The sequence below is a fragment of the Emys orbicularis genome, chromosome 2 (genome assembly GCF_028017835.1).
Source record: "Emys orbicularis isolate rEmyOrb1 chromosome 2, rEmyOrb1.hap1, whole genome shotgun sequence".
Lineage (NCBI taxonomy): Eukaryota > Metazoa > Chordata > Testudines > Emydidae > Emys > Emys orbicularis.
Genome location: NC_088684.1, coordinates 112360402 through 112382553, shown reverse-complemented (window position 1 = coordinate 112382553; position 22152 = coordinate 112360402). Strand labels below are relative to the sequence as shown.

At 40.9% G+C, this 22152-nt stretch overlaps 1 protein-coding gene across 1 annotated transcript in view; it reads right to left on the bottom strand.

Moving 5' to 3' along the window:
* Positions 1 to 2363: 2363 nt before the first annotated feature.
* Positions 2364 to 22152, bottom strand: part of JARID2 (jumonji and AT-rich interaction domain containing 2) — a 298249-nt gene continuing 278460 nt past the window's right edge. Inside the window, exons 13-18 of the mRNA XM_065398845.1 lie at positions 17148 to 17253; positions 12889 to 13071; positions 9106 to 9236; positions 6515 to 6698; positions 3697 to 3804; positions 2364 to 2537 (exon numbers count right to left, since the gene is read on the bottom strand). Of these exons, the coding sequence (XP_065254917.1) occupies positions 2364 to 2537; positions 3697 to 3804; positions 6515 to 6698; positions 9106 to 9236; positions 12889 to 13071; positions 17148 to 17253 (886 nt within the window). The remainder of the gene's footprint in view (positions 2538 to 3696; positions 3805 to 6514; positions 6699 to 9105; positions 9237 to 12888; positions 13072 to 17147; positions 17254 to 22152) is intronic.

Sequence of the window (22152 nt, the reverse complement as noted above, 5' to 3'; positions counted from 1 at the left end):
AGCCTCGTCTTCCTACTTCTACCAAAACATTTCCTGCACGTTAATTTTATAATGGGTATTTTTTGGGAGAATCACTTAGTGATTAGAAAACCTAATCATGCAGCTTTTGCTTTGTTGCCTAATCTGCTATTCTACAGTAACTTCAGTTTGACCACATCTTGATCGAAAAATTTAGGGAAAAAATGACTGCACCATGACTTAACTCTAGTGTGGACCTCCTACAAATTTAACAGCGGGGTGGATCTGCCCTCCTAACAAAGACCCTGAGCGCTGAAGAGCCTCATTCTGCTGATCAATATGAAGCTGCTCCTGCACTGAGGGACAGGGAAATCTAGCTTAAGGAAGCTAAAAGTAAAAGGTGACTGGCAACAGGCAGCCGTTACCTTCCAAAAGACTCTCCTTTCTGGTAGGTAGTGGCTTGGAAAGAGGTAGTCCCCACATCCAGCCAGCTGGGAACTGGCCAGTTTCCTAAGAATTCAGCTGTTTTGCTTGCTTTTTGGTAGAGTGTTTCCTGTCTTAGCACTGTGAAATTAAATCTGGACACAAACTTTTGCATGATAAATTAACTTATTTCAATTTAATGAATGAGATTAAAAGTCTAACCCTTTCTTAAAGAAATAGCTCATTTCACTCGCTCACCTCCCAGAAGACAGACAAAGTGTCCAAAAAAAGTTTTGTTTTTATTAAACCTTGTAGTACAAACCTGAAAAGTAAACAAAAACTGGCAATAAACAACATGAAGTCTTTCCTTACAAGGAAAGAGAGCAGAGCAGCGCTAATAAATTAAATGTCAAACTGTAAGCCATTGTCAGAAGTTTACTGTCAAGAGGGAAAAGTACACAGCAAGGCCATAAAAACCAGACAACCACATTTAAAAAACACTTGACTCTGTTTATGTTATTGTTAAATATTCCAAAACAGTTCAGTCTTCTGCAACAACAACCAACAAATTGTATTATAGGACTTTCCTGACAGTCACCACTGGCAAGCTCAGTGCAATATGGGTAGCTACGGTATTGTTGAATTCAATTATGAAACAAAACAGTTTGTGAAAACATTTTCCCTTTTTTATTCCACACATACTGTACACACAACCAGAAAAGGGCAACAGCTACTCCATTATTATTTTTTGTTGTTGTTCAGTGATGTAAGCAGCACTTATAAATGTTACAAGAAAAACCCTGTAAGCATCCAATCCAACCGATGAAGAAAGTGAAACGTAAGGCTTTTCTTCATCTTGTCTCTATACCACCCCACCCCCCACCCCAAGAAAAGGCTCAAGTATTTAAAACAATTTACAGGCGTATGTACAAAAGGTGTGATTTTTTTTTTTTTGTTACAATATGAAGAGAAAAAATAGACAAGATGAGAGCAAATGCATTTTCACATTCAAAAGAAAGATGCAGACCTGCTAGTGGCTCTAAATGTGATCATATAATGAAAAATTCAAAACAAAAATTAATGCTGACTGTGTAGAGATGTGAAAAACAGCAGTGGAATGGAAATGGAATGTTAGAAAGATTGCACGTCTATGACAAAGAAGCACTTATGGCTTCAATCACTTTTTTATTTTTTAAAGGATGCTATTGAAGGGTTTTTGATAAAGTAGCCAACAGCACCAAAAAATAACAGAATGGATTTCCTAATGAAATCAGGCACAGTTTTCCCTCATTTGACTCCCTCAAGGCAGGCAGTCTTTTTTCCTTCTCTCCCCCCCCACCCTCCCTCCCTCAAACAGATGCATAGTGATGTGCTGGTAAAAGAGAACATATTTACTCCAAATCTCCTCATTTTGCTTATGGTTAGGAAACAAAGTCCATCTTCAGCTGCCATAACCTCCCAAAGAAAGTGTGTATTCTCCAATTAAAAAAATTACAAAACTCATCTTGCCTGTGACAGAATAAAAGACAGCCAAAGTAAAGCAATTTCTTTCAAGTTTTGTTCCTATCCCTTTTCTCTCTAGAAAATCTGCTCACATGACTGGAGAACAAATTATAAAACACATCAAACTTTAACCTATTCAAAAATGGGTTAAAAGCCTTTTTTCACAGTTACCAAAAAAGGCTTTTTTCAGCCATAGGGCCAGTACAAATTAATATTTTATCAGCCCCCTTGCCGGTTTTAAAACAGTGAACATACGGCAGTTTAAAAAAATTTGACTGCTGTATATAACTATCCTAAGTACAAAAAAAATTCAACAGTTTAATGCTAAAACAAAATTAGTTCTCTAAAACCAGAAGAAAATCTTCTTTAGAGCTAGTGCAAAGACAGCTTGTATTCTACAGCAAGTACTCCAAACTATGGTATAATAATTACAAAAAAATATATATAAATTGACAAAATGAGTGTTGGCATCTTCAGGATTAACTTGAAGCACTTTTGGATGAACTGGAGGATGAAAGCCTAGATGATGGCACGTCGACTGTTGCTCTCTTACGAGGTCCTCTTTTTGGTGTAGGCTTGCTGATACAGTTCTCGATGTTGCCATTTTTACCAGAGACTTTCCCACAGAGATTGACTAGACCGATTATTTGTTCCTGTTCAGAGGGGAAAAAACAACAAAGTTAATATCTTGTTTCTCTCTTTTCTCAGCTGCCTAAAATACTGGTTTTAAAAGCAATCCTATTAACAGAATCCTGGCAGAGATGTTATGTTCAGTATCTTAGAACTGTGAGGGTTGAGAAGGCTCTCAAACAATCCTATTTGCTGCTCAGCCCCCCCACCAAACTTAAAGACAATAGTCTGAAAAAGGAGACCTTGCACAAAATTCCAAGCTCTAAATACAGTAGTTTGTAGAGAATCTGGTAACAGAATAAAGAGACATGAGTAGCACTGCGCCCCTGTGCACCAGGGTGCAATGCCGGGAGCTGAGGCAAGACCCACTGCAGGCTCACTCTCCAGCCCCCTCATTGGGCTGGGATTACTCACTCAAATTTGAAGTCACGCTAATAAGATTTTCATCGCTGTGCCAAATCTGGAGCCCTAGCCATACATTAGAAACAGCTGAAAGATCAGAGTCTCAAAATGCTTGGAACACTGAAAGACTGATTACACAGAGCTGCTCCTGCCACCCACAGGTCCTGCTAACAACAAACTGCTTCTTCCTGATATGTGAACGAGTACAGCTCCCAAACCCCCCTCTGTCCAGCAGCCTCTCTGCTGCTGCAATTGTTAAGTCTTCTGTTCTCCAGCATCACTCCTAAACTACTGAATCACATTGTGCTGATTTGGTTTCTAACTTGCCTCAAATCACTACTGTGACTCCACCAACACTACAAGATTACCAGTAAAGTTTCAGGCTGGACTCATGGTAAGTCAAATTTACTTTTATTTAGTGAGAGCTTGTATTGAAGTTACTGTAAATTGACAAATGAAAGTACATCATAATTTACAAGGGTCCCAACCCAATAAATACCTCCCCCCGAATACGCCCCACCTTTACAGTTGATGAGTTACAGCTCTCTTCTAACTGATGTGAGCTTGTATTTTCTCTTTTTATTTATAGTGTTTTGATGGCCAACATGCCAGCAATAAGCATATTCCTGCTCTACCAGAAATTGCATGCAAGCTTTCCTGACTACCTGGAGCCTCTGTCAGACTAGGTAGGAGCCAGGAAATAAGTCTAGGCTGAAATATCCAACTCTGGAGGCCATCTGGCATCACCATGCTCAAGAATGCAAACTATATTGTACAGACCTCGTCATAACGATACATCATTTTCAGTCCCCGACAAGTCTTCTGTTTTTCCACATGCCGGAGGGCACATTCCAGGCAGAAGACAACATTTTCATTCTCCTGTACGACCTAACAAAAATACAGATAGATGTGACTGTGATTTGAATCATATTAATGTTTTCTAACACACGTGGCATACCCAAAATTGGGTTTTTTTCTGGGGTGGGGAGCAGGAGGAGAGAGGGAAAATAGAAGAACTTGTGCTAAGTGACTGGAGTAGGTGGGATATCCAAATTAATACAAGGACAAAGTTTGTGCTGACTTTCTTCTCTTCCCCTCCCCACCAAGTATTTATTTGAGTATTTAGCCATCATCATGGACAAATACCACGTCTTTAAAAAGAATGAGGTTAATGAATCTCCCTGGCTCCAGGAAAAGCATACAAGTCCAAGTGATTTGCTGCACCCACTGCTGAGAAAAAAATGTTCACAGGTGCACCTGCTGCCAAACCACCTTGAGATAAGTGCTCATAATAACCCAAGGCCTGCTCAGCATTTGAATGAGACCCCTCCACTTCAAGTGTCCTGCTCACCCAGTGCCCCATTTAATTCTGTGGCAGGTGCCAGTCTTTGGGATGAAGCATAACAGAAGACCTGGCCATCTGAGGGATTTAGTTACACAAGAGCCCTTCTCTCAAGAGGGGGCTGCCATGAAATTCTTTACAAATTCCAGTGTTTGTTTACACTGAAGCTACTTAAATTCCCCCTGCAGTTTCAATAGGATAAAGCAATGTTCACTTCTTATCCTAAACCCTAGGATACTAATGCTTTGTGGTGTTAAACTATTGAGGTATTCTGCCAAAGGGTGGCAGAGGTATTTCTGAATACAGGATATTGTTGCAAGGTGCTGTGGAATCTCTCTGGATAAAAGGTGCTACAGAATTCTAAGATACTGTTAGGAGCTGAGCTGTCTTGACAAGACTCTGAAGGCAGCATAGCCCTCTGTTACTATATTGCATACCAGTGGCAGAAGGATAAGCAAGAGATAATTTAAAGGATGGGATGAGCTAAAGATGTGAAGGAGAAAGTGCCTATTGCATTTTGTGTACTACAAGCAATCTAAATAATAAAAAAACAGCAATAATAATGAACAGACACAAGCTATACCGTGAGTACACAGCTCTATCAGCATCTTCCATTTAATCCTCACAATTTCTTGCAAGGCAACTCCTTTGAACAGTAGTTCTACCATTAATTAAAACCATGTCTTGAATGGTGATAAACTGGGGACTGCTTTTAAATACAATGTAAAGCCGTGGTTCTGCTCTGAAAAATAACTAAAATAAGCATCATAGGGTTCCCTATTTACTGTCTCTCTCTGAGTTCAGATAAAAGTTGCTCAGTTTGAAAGTACAATGATGGTTTTATAACTGCCAGTCCTGCAAACTCGGCCGGGGTCTTGATTAAATTAATAAAGATGCTGCAAGACAAACTCTTCCTTCACTTACACAACCTCACTGGCGTCAGTGAGGTTGGACAGGTTTAAATGAGTAAAGAATCTGGCCCTGTAATTGGAATTTAGTTCATAAAGATTCTGTTGTGGATCCCTGAACTAGAGTTGAATCTCTCTCTCGGAATTACTGGCTATACAAGTACCACCAGAAGAATATAGATTTCTATTGTTCAACTGAGCTGCTAAGATGGAATACGAGAGTATCATTTTTACATGGTAATTTTTCAGAGCAGAATTGCACTTTAAAGCTAGTTCAGGCTAACTCTGCTTAACATGGTTTAGCCCACCAGACATAACCAGTCCTTGTCCAGAGGGAGTTTAAAAATCCAACATGGTCAGCCTAGGAAACCTCATTTTTAACAGCAACAGGCTGTTTTGTTTTCTTCAAAGAAACAAATCCAAACAAGGAAGGAGGAGAAACAGAAAATTTGCTCACACCGGGGGTTCAGCCCAGTCCCATGACCCGTGGTGTGGACTTTTGGCACTATTTGATGATTTTCTTTAAGTCCTAGCTTCTGGAATCAGGTGATTACATGAGAAACACAGCTTCATTTAAAAACCACCACCATCACCACAAGTTTATCACTCTCGGAGTTGCAGAGAAAAACTTGAGAATGTGACATGAATGCACCTTAAGGGCTCCAGACCCCTATATTTATTTTTAAAAAAACCTCAGTTTTTTAGCCAATCACATGATTTTTGAATACTTGCATTGGCATTACTGAGTTTTATCCTAACACAGATAGTCACCCTCTCTTGCTGACTCAGTGAAGTTATAGCCCTTCCTCTGCAAGGAGGAGAAAGCTGAGCTAAGATTAACCCTTTGTTCACCAGGGATTCGTTAGCAACCCCCATTTCCAATTCTTTCTAGGAAAATGAAATCTTGACCTTTTTTGAGTGTGGCTCTTGGTAGTGCAGTACATGATTTTGCAGCTGCTGGGCTATATGGTCTGTTAGTCCACACACGAGGGATATAAATTCTAGGGCGCAGTAGCATGTTGTGCATTAACTGGTACATGTCGAACCTGCTGGAGGGGACAAAAAGTTCCCTAATGCATGTTAACATAGTAGTGTTTGAAACAGGACTAGATTAATGTGCAGTAGGGAACTTTTAGTGCATACCAGCAGGATCCACATGGGCCAGTTAGCATGCAACTTGCTAGTGTGCACTAAAATTTGCACCCCTCTAGTGCAAACTAATGTATCATGAAGAGAAGCCCATTGTGTCTGTTTGTCTAACGCTTACAGTTTAATAGAAACCAGGCTGAAGACAAAGCAATGGTTACTGAGTCAGTAGTGCTATAGGCATACTAAGGGTTTTCCTCACCATAGAAAGGTAACATAGGTGCTGGCAAATCTGACACCTCCTCTCCGACGTCTCGAACTGCAACCACTTTCGAGGCTTTTTCTTTCCATCCACCCCCGAGCTACTGCTGTCATGGCTCCCATAGCGGGCTGAAGAATGGAGGCCTGCCTCGTAAAGCTGCCGCCGCTGCCTCAGTTCTGTGTCCCTGTGAATATTTTATGAAGTTAGCAAGCTGGCATCTCCCATGCAATACTGCAAAGCTACACTCAGGAGATCTCATACAATGATCGCCATTGAAACCTTAATCACACACAGCCAAACCGTTTGCGTCATCTCCGTGTTGGTGCTATTCCCTATACCTGGAACGGGAAATGCAGCCAACATCACAGTAAGACTGGAGCTGCTTTTGCAGTCAGAGATTTTAACAGCAACCATTGTATCAAACCAGTGGTTCTCAAACCGACACACGGAACCTTGTGACAGTAGAGCACTGCTTGAGAGTCTGGAAGGGAGCTGTTGGCTCATGTGGTAGCAGCAAACATGCCCGCCCTTCCTCAAGTTGCCAAGAGCCACCATGAGGAGGGAGCCACTACTGCCAGGAGGGGTAGCATAGCCGCCTTCACCAGGAGGTGGAGATGACCCAGGGAGCAGGCCCAGTGTTTGTGCTGAAAGGCAAAGATCTTGCTGCACACCCAGGGGAAAGAGAAGAGACCGCATTTGTAATGAAGACAGTGTAAAAGGTTGTGTGCAACTAGCGTGACCAGATGTCCCAATTTTATAGGGACAGTCCCAATATTTGGGGCTTTTAAAAAAAAAAAAAAAAAATATGGGCTCCTATTACCCCCACCCCTGGTCCCGATTTTTCACACTTGGTATCTGGTCACTGTATATGCAACACCTGTGCTAAGCTATGCAGCACTAGGAGACAGCAGGGGATGGGTCTGAGCGGTGCTTGAGTGAGGAGAGGAGGTCTGGAAAGACTTAGCAGCTGGAAGGGCGAAGAAGCTAAGCACAGGTACAGAGAGCTAAGCAATGAGGGGGTTGGGGAGAAGGGACAAGGGCCAAGCTAAACAAATGGGAAGATTGAGCAATCAGAGGAGGAGGCAGCAAGAGACCCAGAACCAGGACAAACAGGAGACCCTATAAAAAGCAACAGAGGGTCCTGTGGCACCTTTAAGACTAACAGATGTATTGGAGCATCAGCTTTCGTGGGTGAATGCCCACTTCGTCGGATGCAGCATTCACCCACGAAAGCTGATGCTCCAATACATCTGTTAGTCTTAAAGGTGCCACAGGACTCTCTGTTGCTTTTTACAGATCCAGACTAACACGGCTACCCCTCTGATACAGGAGACCCTATGTATTTCTACACTGGAGCTAGAAATGTGCCTCCCAGCTGGGTAGACAGATTCGTGCTAGCTTCACTTGAGCTAGCATGCTGTGAATAGCACTGTGGATGTTGCGACTCCAGCGGAGACTGGGGCTAGTAACCCAAGCTCAGACCCAGGGGGGTCAAGCAGGCTTGAGAGCCCAAGCTGCTGCCCAAGCCACAACATCCACACTGCTATTTTTAGCATGCTAGCTCAAGCAGAACTAGAGCTAGTCTGTCTACACAGGCTGATGGACTTGCTCGCAGCTGCAGATTAAACAGAGCCGTTAGGGTTTGGTTTGGTTTTTCACATAAGCAGGCGCAGGGATGACCAAGGTCCTTCAGAGGATCCCGACCTTAAGAAGTTACCCAGAATATGAACAAGTTTGAGAACCACTCTGACAAAGGCCAATGTGGCATTTCAACAGCAAGCACTAACATTTTTGTTCCTCATTGCACAATTGCAGGCTTTCTTCCCTTCAAGGAAAAAAAAATGCATGTGGATTCTATGAGTCCCACTGGGGAACTGGCTTCAGGGAGCATGTTCTAGCACACCTGGAAATAAATTTCCCTCTTGCAATTCACTCTGAACACTAATACAAATAATTGTGATGGGGTTTTTTCCCCCCCTTAATCTGGAATATTTCCAGTAACATATTAATATTAGTTTGTTAAATACAATTTGTAGATTCCAGACATCTTGATTACTCGATGTACTACGACCAGCACTACCCAGTTGTCACAAACTTGAAAGATAGGTAGCGACGCTACATGGTAGGGAACAAAAGAGAAGATCATTACATCGGAAGCCAGCTGACATGGTATCATGTTTCCTTTCCCCCCTTCTTAAACCTTCCTACCTCAAGAGAAACCCTAAATATGGTTCCTTAATCACTGTAGGGAGAAAAAAGGAGTGTGAAGTTATTCCCATCCAACTGCTAGTGCACAACACGTTGCCACCAGTACAGAAGCTCCTGATTTACCCAATGGTAAAAAGAGTTTGCCCTATGTAAAAATATAAACCCTTTGATGCTACAAAAGGGATGTTATTTTACAGCAAGATATCCTAACCACTGGCACTCAGACATCAAATACAGCCAAGGAAGTTTCTTCTACACATGGCTGTGCCCAAGCAGGTTTGCTGGGTCAGTGATCGCTAGATTTGACTCAGATTGTTACTTAAACTGTGTCACCGTCAGAATTTCTCTGTGAAACACAGGGTACAGATGCCTTGTTCTGTTACCTGAGCTCTCCAAGAAGTGCCGATATTGTAGTGAGAGTCGGTCCATTTTCCTTTTTTGCTTCTGCCGTTGCAATCTGATAAAGCAACTTTTCCATTGAAAATGGTTTGGCTATACGTCGCTGCTTCATTTCCTGAGTTAACAGATTTCCAAGTTAGTTCTTGAGTAAAATTAAATGAAAAAATAATTTGCATAAATTTAACGCAGAACAAAGTTAGATTTTTCTTTGGTTGTTGTTTTAAAGCTATATGTTTCCGGTTAAAGGGCTGTGAATGAAGACTTCCTGCATCTGCTCTAGGTTAAGCAATGTGACAGAACAAAACACTGAAGCCTAAACCTGGCTATGGCAGACAAACAAATGTGCTACAAAGGTGCCATGGAGTGGTGTTCCCTAAAGAGAAAATTTTATATACCTTCAAATTAATGCTCACCAATACAAGGCATTGAGACAAGAAAAGTCTCCGTAAAACACAATGCTCTTTACAGCTAAGAAGTCAATCTTCTACGTTTTTTTGTTACTGATTCTTTTCCTTAAATTTTTGAGTACTTTATTGTGAAATCTAATACTGAAACAATTAAGTTAGACAAAGTCCATCCAGGACAAATTCATTCAGATATTAAATATTTTATTTAAGTATTTGGCCGATACTCCAGTGCCAGCTGACTTTCCCCACATTTCAAGTCCACATCTTATTAGAGACAGAAAATCATATTCAATTAGCAGGAAAGACAGTAGGTATAGATGTCAAGAAACTGAAGAAAAAGAAGGGCAGAGAAACAAATCACAATACTACCTCCTGAAATCAATGGGAGTCTTTTTATTGACCTCACTAGGATCTGGATTGGGACCCCTTTGCACAGAATAAATGCATAATCCATATTGGTTCATCAAGCCAACACCCTCTCTGTATTCCCTCCTAAAGACTCATTTGTTCTGCAATGCCCACTAGAAGTGAACCAAACCAATCACTTAAATATTCCTTCCTTAAAGCTCCCCAGTATGGTCAGTATTCCCCATTTCTGTCTTTTTGGGCAGGGTCTGGCTTAGTTTTGAGTTTCTTACAGCATCAAACATGTTGGCATTTAAGAAATAATAAATACAAAATAATGAATAGGAAGTCAGGTCCTATCTTCCTAAGCAAATGCTCTTGGTACTTTCTTTCTCACTGAAAGTACCCCAGAATGCACCATTCTGTGACAAAACAAATATCGCAGATTGCATGGTTAAAGTGAGACTTCTTATATGAGTAATGACACTATCTGGGATATCTTCAGTGAACATGGAAATGCCAAAATGGACACACAATGCAAGTGAAGAGAAAAATGTTTGTTAAACCAGGTTCTCTGTGCTGGAGTCAGAGTGCAGTTGGGATGAGTGTGTTGGTATGAATGGCATATAGCTCGTTCAGATGCATCTTGGATTTTCTTAGGCCTATTTACATAGCTCATGGCTGTGAAAAATGTTGTGCTCTCTGTGATGCAGTTAGGTTGACCCCACTGTAAACACAGCGAAGTCCACAGAAGAATTCTTCCATCGACCTAGCTACCGCCTCTCAAGCAGGTGGATTTACAAGAGTGATTGAAGAACCCCCTCCATCACTAAGGGTCTGTGCTGCAGTGACATAGCTGTTATGCTGCAGCTGTGCCACTGTAGCACTTGTAGTGTAGACATACCCGTAGTGAGCTGATTGAGTTCCTCTCTATGGTGACAGAGTAGCTGAGGCAGATTTTTCTCTGCTGGACGTTGGAGGGAAAAGTATTAAATGTTTTGTTATTTAGCTACTGGTAATATTTGTTCACCCTATGAAATGTATTTGAGTGGCAAGGTACAGTAGCCTCAGTCTGGGAGGCCACATTTAAATTGGAAAGAGGAGAACGATAAGATAGAGCCATCATAAGTTGTGACTGATCTGCGTCTGATGGAATGAGAGTTCCACAGATTGTTGCTGAAGTATCAGTCCTAAAATGCATGGTTTGCAGCACAGGGGAACGTTACAAGATGAAGGGCTGGACTTTTAAATTCTTCGTCAGCCCATCTGACAAAAATTTCAAATAGACTTCTCTGTCTGTGCCAAATTTCCTTAAATGCAATCTGCTAGTTCAGAGAAGGACACGGATTGTTATCTTAGGTTCACAAAAGTAGTCAGATTAGTCAAACATCACAATCCAATTCCTGATCTGGAATTTCAGATTTCCTTAGAAAAGAAATCTCTGAGGAGTCAAGCCAAAATATAACATGGAACAAGCTACCAACACTATACAGTGCAATATATATAAAATAAAATCACAACAGCTAATAATAAGAGCAAAGTCAACATGTAATCAAAGCAGATGACAAACTATCAGTGTTATTGTCCAGAATTGTAAGAAGACTAGATATGCATATGGCTGTCAGTCAATTCATTAACAACCTGAAGGAGGAATTTTGATGCCTACATAACAGATCTCTGAAAAGCACGAAGTCGGTCTTTGAAAGTGACAAAATATCTCTCCTCAAAGTGAAGGAACCAAGGAGGAATTTCCAGGGCTTAAAGGGGAGTTGAGAAGGTAGCATGGTTTGAAGGGGGGGGGGGGGGAGGAGGGAAGGAGAAGGAATAGAGGTTTCCAAGGTTATATTTTGATATAACTATATATCTAGATTCTTTTAAAGTTTGTGAAAGGTAGAACATCAGATTCCAAGGTAGGTTATCACAGTTAGAATCGGTTGAATTTTCAAATCAAGTTATATTCATCTAGTGCCAAGCTCGTTAATCAAAAGAAACTCTTCTTTAGATTTTGGGACACCAAGCAGAGATTTTCAATCATCCCTAAGTAACAATCTCTATCCCTTAGGACACTGGCTTTTTCACAACTGACAGTCAAACACACGCTTAGGAAGACCCTTTCTTTGTATGTCGAGTTTATAACAGTGTTGTTCCAGTCACTAAAGGGTTAAATCAGGATCCTATTCCATCCACATAAAAAATAAAAAAAATGCAACATGGCTTTCATCTTACCACTTTGTTACTTTAAAATATGTTTTATATTAAACAGACTTGGAAGAATGCTACTTACCAAGAACACAAGAAAACTAAAACCTGGTCTGGGCAAATGAAACTTACTGCCTAATAGTCATGCTGCTGTTCTCAAATTAAAAATGCTGGGTGTACTGACCATTTGACTTGAGGCTGAAAATGAAGATCGATCCTGGCTTATGTATAAATGCCACCAAAGTACATATGCAGCCCATATTGCATTTCAGGGGAGGAGGTAATTAGTAAAAAACGTTCTTGCCCCAAAAAACTGACTACGTGGAGGCCAAGGAGATATTTAGCTAAGCTGCATGCTGGGCGTGCACATCAGCCATTTGTTTCCGCAGGTCAATGGCATGTCACTCAGAGGTATGAAAAGGATGCAGGAAGCTAGTTTTGCTTTCAGCTTCAGGTCAGATGTGTTGGTCAATCTGCCTAGGAATTTTAAGTTCAAGTCAAATCAGATCAGCAGCTAGTTACTGATGAAGGGTCAAACGGACAGACAAACATAATATAGCTGTAAAAATTGATTGATTACTCCACATCCCCCAAATTAGCCATATTTTATCAGATCTTTATATTTGAGATTCAAATAGTCCTTGGACAAGTTGCCTTAAACAAATCTAGTAAGCATAATACAATATATTGTTGACAGCTCATTAGGAATTTTCCCAAGTGTCCTTGTGAATGATTACAACTCTAACTCTAAACTAAGCTTATGCCATTTTCAGACCTAGGTTATGAACCCATTTTAAACTCCATTTTTCACCTTACCTTGGCAGTTTTAAAACCCATACTTGTCCACTGGGTGGTAGCAAAGTGCACTGTTTCAGAAACACTGTAGCCACAACACACTTTAGACACAAAGGATCCTGGAAAACAGACAACGAACTGCCCACTCTGCTGTACAGTACGGTGCACCTTGATCCCCTCTTTGCACAAGACCTCTGGGGAGATCTAGAGAGAATAAAAATATGAGATAAAGTTTGAATCCTTTTTATAGTTAGATCCCCTCTTCATTGGGCACCGCCATGCATTGCTTGCTATGGAAGGGTGATCACATGTAATACCGACACCTCATTAATTTGATCTCCTCCACCATGCCCAATATGAAACACTGAATTTCCAGTGTCCAGAATGTCAAGTACTGGGGGTGGAGGTGCAGTTACAACAGTGAAGGCTTTATCTGAAAGTACCACTTTAAAATTTCACTTGCCAACAGCTTCAACCACATTACATGAAAACACGGTGTGATTTAAAACAAATAACTAGCAGGTTTGGCACTTCACCCCACTAGTTTTTCTTTACAGAAATACAGTTGCCTTTGTTAAAGTAACTAAGCCATTCTAAAGATGCTCAGAGAATAAATCTGCCTTTTAAGGCCTAAGCAGATCTATTTTATATATAAAACATATTTAGCATCTAAAAGCATATTATATTACATGCGTGCTACGTAAGACATGTTAAACACTGGAAGCTAAGAACAGTTTAAGGAATTTACTATTACACAGAATTCCTGGTTTCAATAAACAAGGCCTAGAAAATATCAACACACCTGAAAAACACCAAAAATTAATCTACTATGCCTCACCTGTCCTTTCCCAGTTTTACAACATCAAAGTTCCCTATTAATGAATGGCCAAAAATTTAAGACTGGCACAGAGCTCCAGGTCAGCATAACTTACATCCTAAAAATGTAGCTTTCTAGTACAACATAAGAACGGCCACACTAGGTCAGACCAATGGTCCACATAGCCCAGTATCCTGTCTTCTGACAGTAGCCAATGCTAGATGCTTCTGAGAGAATGAACAGAACAGGTAATCAGCGAGTGATCTGTCCCCATCATCCACTCCCAGCTTCTGGCAGTCAGAAGCTACAGACACCTAGAGCATGGGGTTGCATCCCTGACCATCCTGGCTAATGGCCATTGATGGACCTATCCTCCATGAACTTACCTAATTCTTTTTTGAAGACTGTTATACTTTTGGCCTTCACAACATCCCTGGCAGAGAGTACCACTGGTCGACTGTGCATTGTTTGAAGTATTACTTCCTTTTGTTTGTTTTAAACCTGCTGCCTACTGATTTCATTGGGTGACACCTGGTTCTTGTGTTATGTGAAGGAGTAAATAACATTTCCTTATTCACTTTTTCCACACCAGTCAAGATTTTATAGACCTCTATCATATACCTTTGTTATCTTTTTTCCAAGCTGGAAAGTCCCAGTCTTTTTAACCTCTCTTCATATGGAACCTGTTCCACACCCTTAATCATTTTAGTTGCCCTTCTCTGTACCTTTTCCAATTCCAATATATCTTTTTTGAGATGGGGTGTCCAGATCTGCACAAAGTATTCTAAATGTGGGTGTACCATGGATTTATAGAGAGACATTATATTTTCTGTCTTGTTATCTATCCCTTTTCTAATGGTTCCTAACATTGTTATCTTTTTTGACTGCCACTGCACGTTGAGCAGATGTTTTCAGAGAACTATCCACACTGACTCCAAGATCTCTTTACTGAGTGGTAACAGCTAATTTAGACCCCATCATTTTGTATGTACAGTTGGGATTATGTTTTCTACTAAGAATTACTTTGCATCTATCAACATTGAATTTCATCTGCCATTTTGTTGCCCAGTCACCCAGTTTTGGAACATCCCTTTGTAACACTTCACAGTCTGTTTTGGACTTAACTATCTTGAGTAATTTGTATCATCTGCAAACTTTGCCACCTCACTGTTTATCCCTTTTTCCAGATCATTTATGAGTATGTTGAACAGGACTGGTCCCACTACAGACCCCTGGGGGACACCATTATTTACCTCTCTCCACTCTGAAAACTGACTATTTATTCCTATCCTTTGTTTCCTACCTTTTAACTAGTTACTAATCCATGAGAGGACCTTCTCTCTTATCCCATGACTGCTTATTTTGCTTAAGAGCCTTTGGTGCAGAACCTTGTGAAAGGCTTTCTGAAAGCCTGTGTACACTATATCCACTGGATCAGAAGCTGATTTAAATGATAGGTTACATACCACAGTTAGTAGTTCTGCAATTTCATATTTGAGTTCCTTTGGAACTTTTGGGTGAATACCATCTGCTCCTGATGACTTACTGCTGTTTAATTGATCAGTTTGTTTGAAAACCTCCTCTAATGACACCTCAATCTGGGACAGTTCCTCAGATTTGTCACCTAAAAAGAATGACTTGGGTGTAGGAATCTCCCTCACATCCTCTTTAGTGAAGACTGATGCAAAGAATTAATTTAGTTTCCCTGCAATGGCCTTATCTTCCTGGAGTGCTCCTTTAGCACCTCAATCGTCCAGTGGCCCCACTGATTGTTTAGCAGGCTTCCTGCTCCTGATGTACACCTCTACCCCGATATAACACTGTCTTCGGGAGCCAAAAAATCTTACCGCGTTATAGGTGAAACCGCATTATATCGAACTTGCTTTGATCCACTGGAGTGCGCAGTCCCCCCCTGGAGCGCTGCTTTACCGCGTTATATCAGGGTAGAGGTGTACTTAAAAGATTTTTTGCTCTTAGTCTTTGGCTAGTTGTTCTTCAAATTCTTTTTTGGCCTGCCTAATTACACTTTTACACTTGGCTTGGCAGAGTTTATGCTCCTTTCTATTTTCCTCAATATGATTTAACTTCCAATTTTTAAAGGATGCTTTTTTGCCTCTAACCATTTCTTTTACTTTGTTGTTTAGCCACGGTAGCATTTTTCGGTCCTCTATGTTTTTAAAATTGGGGTATACATTTAATTTGAGCCTCTATGATGGTGTTTTTAAAAAGTTTCCAAGCATCTTGCAGACACTTCACTTTGGGGACTGTACCTTTTAGTTTCTGTTTAACTAGCTTCCTCATTTTTGTGTAATTCCCCTTTCTGAAATTAAATGCTACTGTGGTGGGCTTCTTGGGTATAATCCCCCCTGGGATGTTAAATTTATTTATATTATAGTCACTATTAACAAGCGGTTCAGCTATATTCACCTCTTGGACCAGATCCTGTGTGCAACTTAGGACTAAATCAAGAATTGTGTCTCCCCTTGCGGATTCCAAGACTATCTGCTCCAAGAAGCAGTCATTTAAGGTGTCAAGAAATTTCATCTCTGCATCCCGTCCTGAGGTGACATGTACCCAGTCAATATGGGGATAGTTGAAATCCCCCGTTATTACTGTTTTTTTTAATTTTTGTAGCCTCTCTAATCTCCCTGAGCATTTCATAGTCATCATTCTGGTCAGGCGGTCAGTAGTATATTCCTACTGCTATAATCTTATTAGTCAAGCCTGGAATTTCTATCCAGAGAGATAGTTAGCTTTTCTTTTTTAACGGCTTTTTTGACAAAGCACCAAGGGAAAAAAGCCTATTAAATTTGCATTCTTAAAATGCTTAAAATAGGAAATTAGAGAGACAAGGTGGATGAGGTAATATATTTTATTGGATCGACTTCTGTAAATGAGAGAGACCAGCTTGTAAATTCAAAAGCTTGTCTCACTCATCACCAGAAGTTGGTCCAATAAAAAAATAGTACCTCACCCATCTTGTCTCTCTCATACCCTGGGATCGACACAGCTACAACACCACTGCATACAGAAAACAGGAAGTATTAACTATACAGTAAACAAAGGAGCTGAACTCTAAGTACCCGTAATCATCTAACTACTCATATCCATGACTGACATCGTAAAAGACAACAGGGACTCATCTGCCATGACGGAGATTCCATTCGTGAAAATATTGGACATATGTATATTTTACATGTTTAAAATGGATTGTGGGCGCTTTTGAAAAGAATGGACATTTACTGCCATGCAGGGTTAACCTTTATTTCAGCATTCTGTAGAATTGGAAAATACTGGAAATATTGTGTGGTAAATGCTGCTGCGGGTAGCAAGGGTCCAGACTTTACTGGCAAAGTTTTTCTTTTTAAAATCAAAAGCAATAAAATGTGTGAATTAAAAAAAAAAAAAACATTCTTCTGATTAACATTGGATTCTCACAGATACAAAACAAAATTCAGCTTACCATAACATTGCTTTCAAGCATTTCCAGCCCTGGAGTGCCATTGGCTTGCAGCAGGGTATGTACCACATCATCAAGTTTGTTCTCTTCCGCAGCAGGAATGCAATACCTGTTTGTTTTAAAGAGAAAATAGAGCATTTACTATGTAGTAAATGGTGTTCAGCAATGGATTGATCTAATCCACTCCAAAACGAAAAGCAAGTGGAAAAAAATTAAAACAGTTCCTCCCAGCTGTTTTGGCAAGATGCTTCAGATTCATGGAAAGTTATTTATTTGGACTCAAACCTACAGTATTTACCATACTCAAAGGAAAAGAAAAGGTTGAAATGATTACAAGCTATCCCCAAAGCAGAACATGTGACAACTCACTACTCTACAAAATCAGAGAGGAGAGAATCAGTAACATCCTGACATCCCCAGTAACAAGGATATCAGCAATCAGGTTGCCATCTACTCAGCACCTACACAGCATACAGTCACACTAATCCTTACTTAAATGATTATATTTGTTCCATATGCTTAAAATGTAAGCCACATTGTTTTCTTTAATAAAACAGATGTTTATGGTCCCAAATCAGTAACAGAATACAGATATTGGAACTTACATTAGAAATATTTGATTAATAAAAGCAAAATATTCCAAGATCTTCCTTCACTTACTTGACAAATCTCAAGTTCACCTTTCCTCCTTTTCCCTGCAACAGAGGCCATCAAATGCCTAAAACACAGCGGGCAGCACAGGAAGAGAGGTTTAAACTGGGTGCTGAATTACAGGCATCCCATATTCTCTCACCTCCTCCCATATTTTGCTAGCCACCAAAGTGGAAACATTATGCACAGTCCCATCTCTGCTCATGGCCATTAGCGCTTTCCCCAGCAGAAGTGGCATGAAACAGTCTAGAGATATCTTATCTAAGTTCTATGTAGCTGGGGAACTGCCACTGTGCAGGATGTATAGGTGTGATCTGGCTGATGAATAAAGACTGAAGGGGAAGCAGAAGTAGAGACACATACACAGCATGGGGAAAGGGGAAAGAAATGTAGAAGAGAAACACTTATCATTATTTCACTATATTGCAGTAGCACCCAGGGTCTCCAATCAATGCCCCATCATGCTATGCACCATATACATGTAATAAAAGGCCTGCTCCTACTTCAAAGAGTTTACAATCTTAGTGTAACACCAAAAAAGGAACAGGTGTAAAACAAATAGGGAGACAGAAAAGATAATAGTGAAAATTATGTTTGGTATAACAAACAGCTGTCTCGGCACACCAATATAGAAATTTTCCAAACCATGCCTGCCGCAACCTCTCCTTCCCTCCTCCTCCAAAGAAGTGTGGCTTTCCTGTCATTTAAAAGAGTATTAGGAATACCCAATTTCCCCACCCCCAAAAACTCCCAGGCAAAATTGAAATTAAAGCTGAGAGAGAGATGCAGGAAATGTGATCAATGAAATACTTTCTTAAATGCATGAAAGTTGAAACACCTGTGGTGAAGGAGAGAAGCTCAAAAATAGATGATTTTTAAAAGATCCAATTTTCCTTCATTGCAGTGCCTTAAGGGAGGGCAGGGGGGGAGAGGAGCAGAGTCTGAGCAGGTTTACCATTCAACTCTGAGGCTAGGTCTACACTGGGGGGGGGTCGATTTAAGATACGCAAATTCAACTACGCTATTCGACGTATCCTATTCGACTTACCCCGCTGTGAGGATGGCGGCAAATCGACCACCGCGGCTCCCCCGTCAACGGCGCTTACTCCTCCTGACGAGGTGGGAGTACACGCGTCGATTCGGGGATCGATTTATCCGTCTAGTTGAGACGCGATAAATCGATCCCCAAGAGATTGATTTCTACCCGCCGATCCGGGCGGGTAGTGTAGACTAGCCCTGAGATTTCAGCTACATGCTCTCCAATTTCTTCTGTGCAAAACAGCCCTTGGTGCAGAGTATGTTTCTTATAAGAATGGCTATATGGGATCAGACCAATAGTCCATCTAGCCCAGTACCCTGTCTTCTGACAGTGGCCAATGCCAGATGCTTCAAAGGGAATGAACAGAACAGGGCAATCATCAAGTGATCCATCCCGTCACCCACTTCCAGCATCTGGCAGTCAGAGGTTTAGAGACACCCAGAATATGGGGAGGCATCCCTGACCATCTTGGCTAATAGCCATTGATGGATCTATCCTCCATGAACTGACCTAATTCTTTTTTGAACCCTGTTATACTTTTGGCCTTCACAACATCCCCTGGCAGAGAGTTCCACAGGTTGATTGTGTGTTGTGAGAAGAAGTACTTATGTTTACTTGTGGCACCTTAGAGACTAACAAATTTATTAGTGCATAAGCTTTCGTGGGCTACAGCCCACTTCTTTGGATGCATATAGAAAGTACTCCTTGCCTGTTAATTTCATTGGGTGACTGCAGGTTCTTGTGTTATGTGAAGGGGTAAAGAACACTTCCTCATTCACTTTCTTCACACCATTCATAATTTTATAGACCCTGTATCATATCCCCCCTTAATCGTCTCTTTTCCGAGCTGAACAGTCCCAGTCTTTTTAATCTCTCCTCCACATGGAAGCTATTCCCTATCCTTAATCAGTTATGTTCTTCTCTGTACCTTTTCCATTTCTAATGTATCTTTTTTTGAGACGGGCAACCAGAACTGCACTCTGTATTCAAGATGTGGGCATACCATGGATTTATATAATGGCATTATGATATTTACTGTCTTCTTATCTATCCCTTTCCTAACAGTTCCTAACATTGTTAGCTTTTTTTGACTGCCGCTGTACAAGTGGATCTTTTTAGAGAACTATTCACAATGACTCCAAGATCTCTTTCTTGAGTGATAACAGCTTATATAGACCCCATCATTTTGTATGTACAGTTAGGTTATGTTTTCCAATAAGCAGTACTTTCCATTTATCAACATTGAATTTAATCTGCCATTTTGTTGCCCAGTCACCCAGTTTTGTGACATTCCTTTGTAACACTTCACAGTCTGCTTTGAACTTAACTATCTTGAGTAATTTTGTATCATTGGCAAACTTTGCCATCTCACTGTTTATCCCTTCTTTGGGATCATTTATGAATACGTTGAACAGTACTGGTCCCAGTACAGATCCACTATTTACTTCTCTCCATTCTGGAAACTGACCATTTATTCCTACCTTTGTTTCCTGCCTTTTAACCAGTTATTGATTCATGAGAGGACCTTCCCTCTTATCCCACGACTGCTTATTTTGCTTAAGAGCCTTTGGTGAGGGACCTTGTCTAAAGACTTTCAGAAAAAGTCCAAGTACACTGTATCACCCTTATCCACATGTTTTGTTGATGCCCAAAAGAATTCTAATAGATTGGTGAGGCATGATTTTCCTTTACAAAAGCCGTGTTGATTCTTCCCCAACATATTGTGATCTATCGGATAATTGTTATCAGCATCTGAGGAATGCTGAGCAATGCTGATTTTAGGGTCACTAACAGATGACATTAGGTTTCCTTTGAAAATGTGAAATTTGCCAACATTTTATCATGCAACTCTGGGCAAGTGAAGGTGTGCAGGACAGAAAGCAGTCTCATCCCTGTGATCCACCAGTGTTGCTTGGAGCTGCTTTATAAAGGGCTCAGTAGGAATTCATTTGTGTGCGCGAATATCAATATGTATCTGCAACAGCTCTCGATTCCTTCTATGAAATGGAAGTCCTAGAGTGTCAAAGAGAGTTTTCCATAGTAAACCTAGGTACTACTGTTTACAGTGAACTGGGTGGGCTATGGTGCACTTTTTCTTGGGATACATGAGTTGACGGGAAGAGAGGGTTTTTAAAATCTTTCAGCTCTTGACTTCTCTTCAGCTAAATTTTTATTTTTAAAGGAGTAATTTTCCTACTGACATTTCTTGTTTCCCTTGTGACATTAGGTGTTTGTGACATGGGCTACTGTTTCATGGTTGAAAACAAAATCCTGAACTCATGTTTCAGTCAAAATGGAGCCTACATGTATATTCTCTTACTGATTTGGGATCTTGTGTGCATCTCTCATTTTGTATGTGCAGTTTACTTCTGCCCCCATCTTCCAAGTCAGTCTAAAGGAGCACATGTTCTTATTCTCTCTCACTCAAACATTGGCCCCTCCCCTTTATTTCTTTTAACTGTCAGAGGTCCTGTGTCTTTTGCAACCATTCCTCTAGTCACAGCTTTCGTAGCTGTTCAGTGACACTAGTTCAGACAGACAGAAGGATCTTTAGAGAGCTGGCCAGGGTGCAAAAGGAATCAAGCTTGGGTTCCAAATCTCTGTCACCAGATTTCTGAACTGACCCAATCTTACCTGGAATGTGTTTAGAAACACATTGTAGTCAGCTAGGGGCCATATTTCAACTGCAGCACCATGTCAGAAAGGAGAGAGAAAGATGAGACCCATCTGAGACATTAGGCCCCATGCAATCCACCCCTGCTCTCGACCATGTAGGCTCAGGAAAGGAAAGAAAACTCCAGGGTGTAGGCAGCCAGAGACATGCCAGCAAGAGCTGCTACCAAAGCAGTTTCAGTAGGAACCTTTGGACACTGATGTCAGACTTCTTTCTATAGACTTTATTCTGAACAGGTTTCCCTGCTGCTTCCAACCTCTTCCCACCCGCTCCCGCACAGTCTCTTCATGCTCCTCTCCATCCATCCCACCTATCCCCCATACCTCATCCCCCACCATTCTTTTCCCCTTTGTTTTTCCTTTTTGCTAATCCCTTCGTGCCTTCTGTCCTCACCCACCCATGCCCTATAATACACACATCCCCTTTTGTCTCTGTTCCCTACTATATCCCCTCTTCTCCCCTCCTCCCCCCACACACAAAGCCTCTCCCCTTCTGTCTCTGTTCCCACTGCTCCTAACTCAGCTTTTTTGCTCCATTGGTCCACATGGCTTTTTTTTTTTTTTTTTTAAATCATCCTCTCAGCGGGGAGGAGGAGGAGGAAAGCACCAAAAGTGTTTTTTTTCCCCCTGAGGGCAAAACACTGA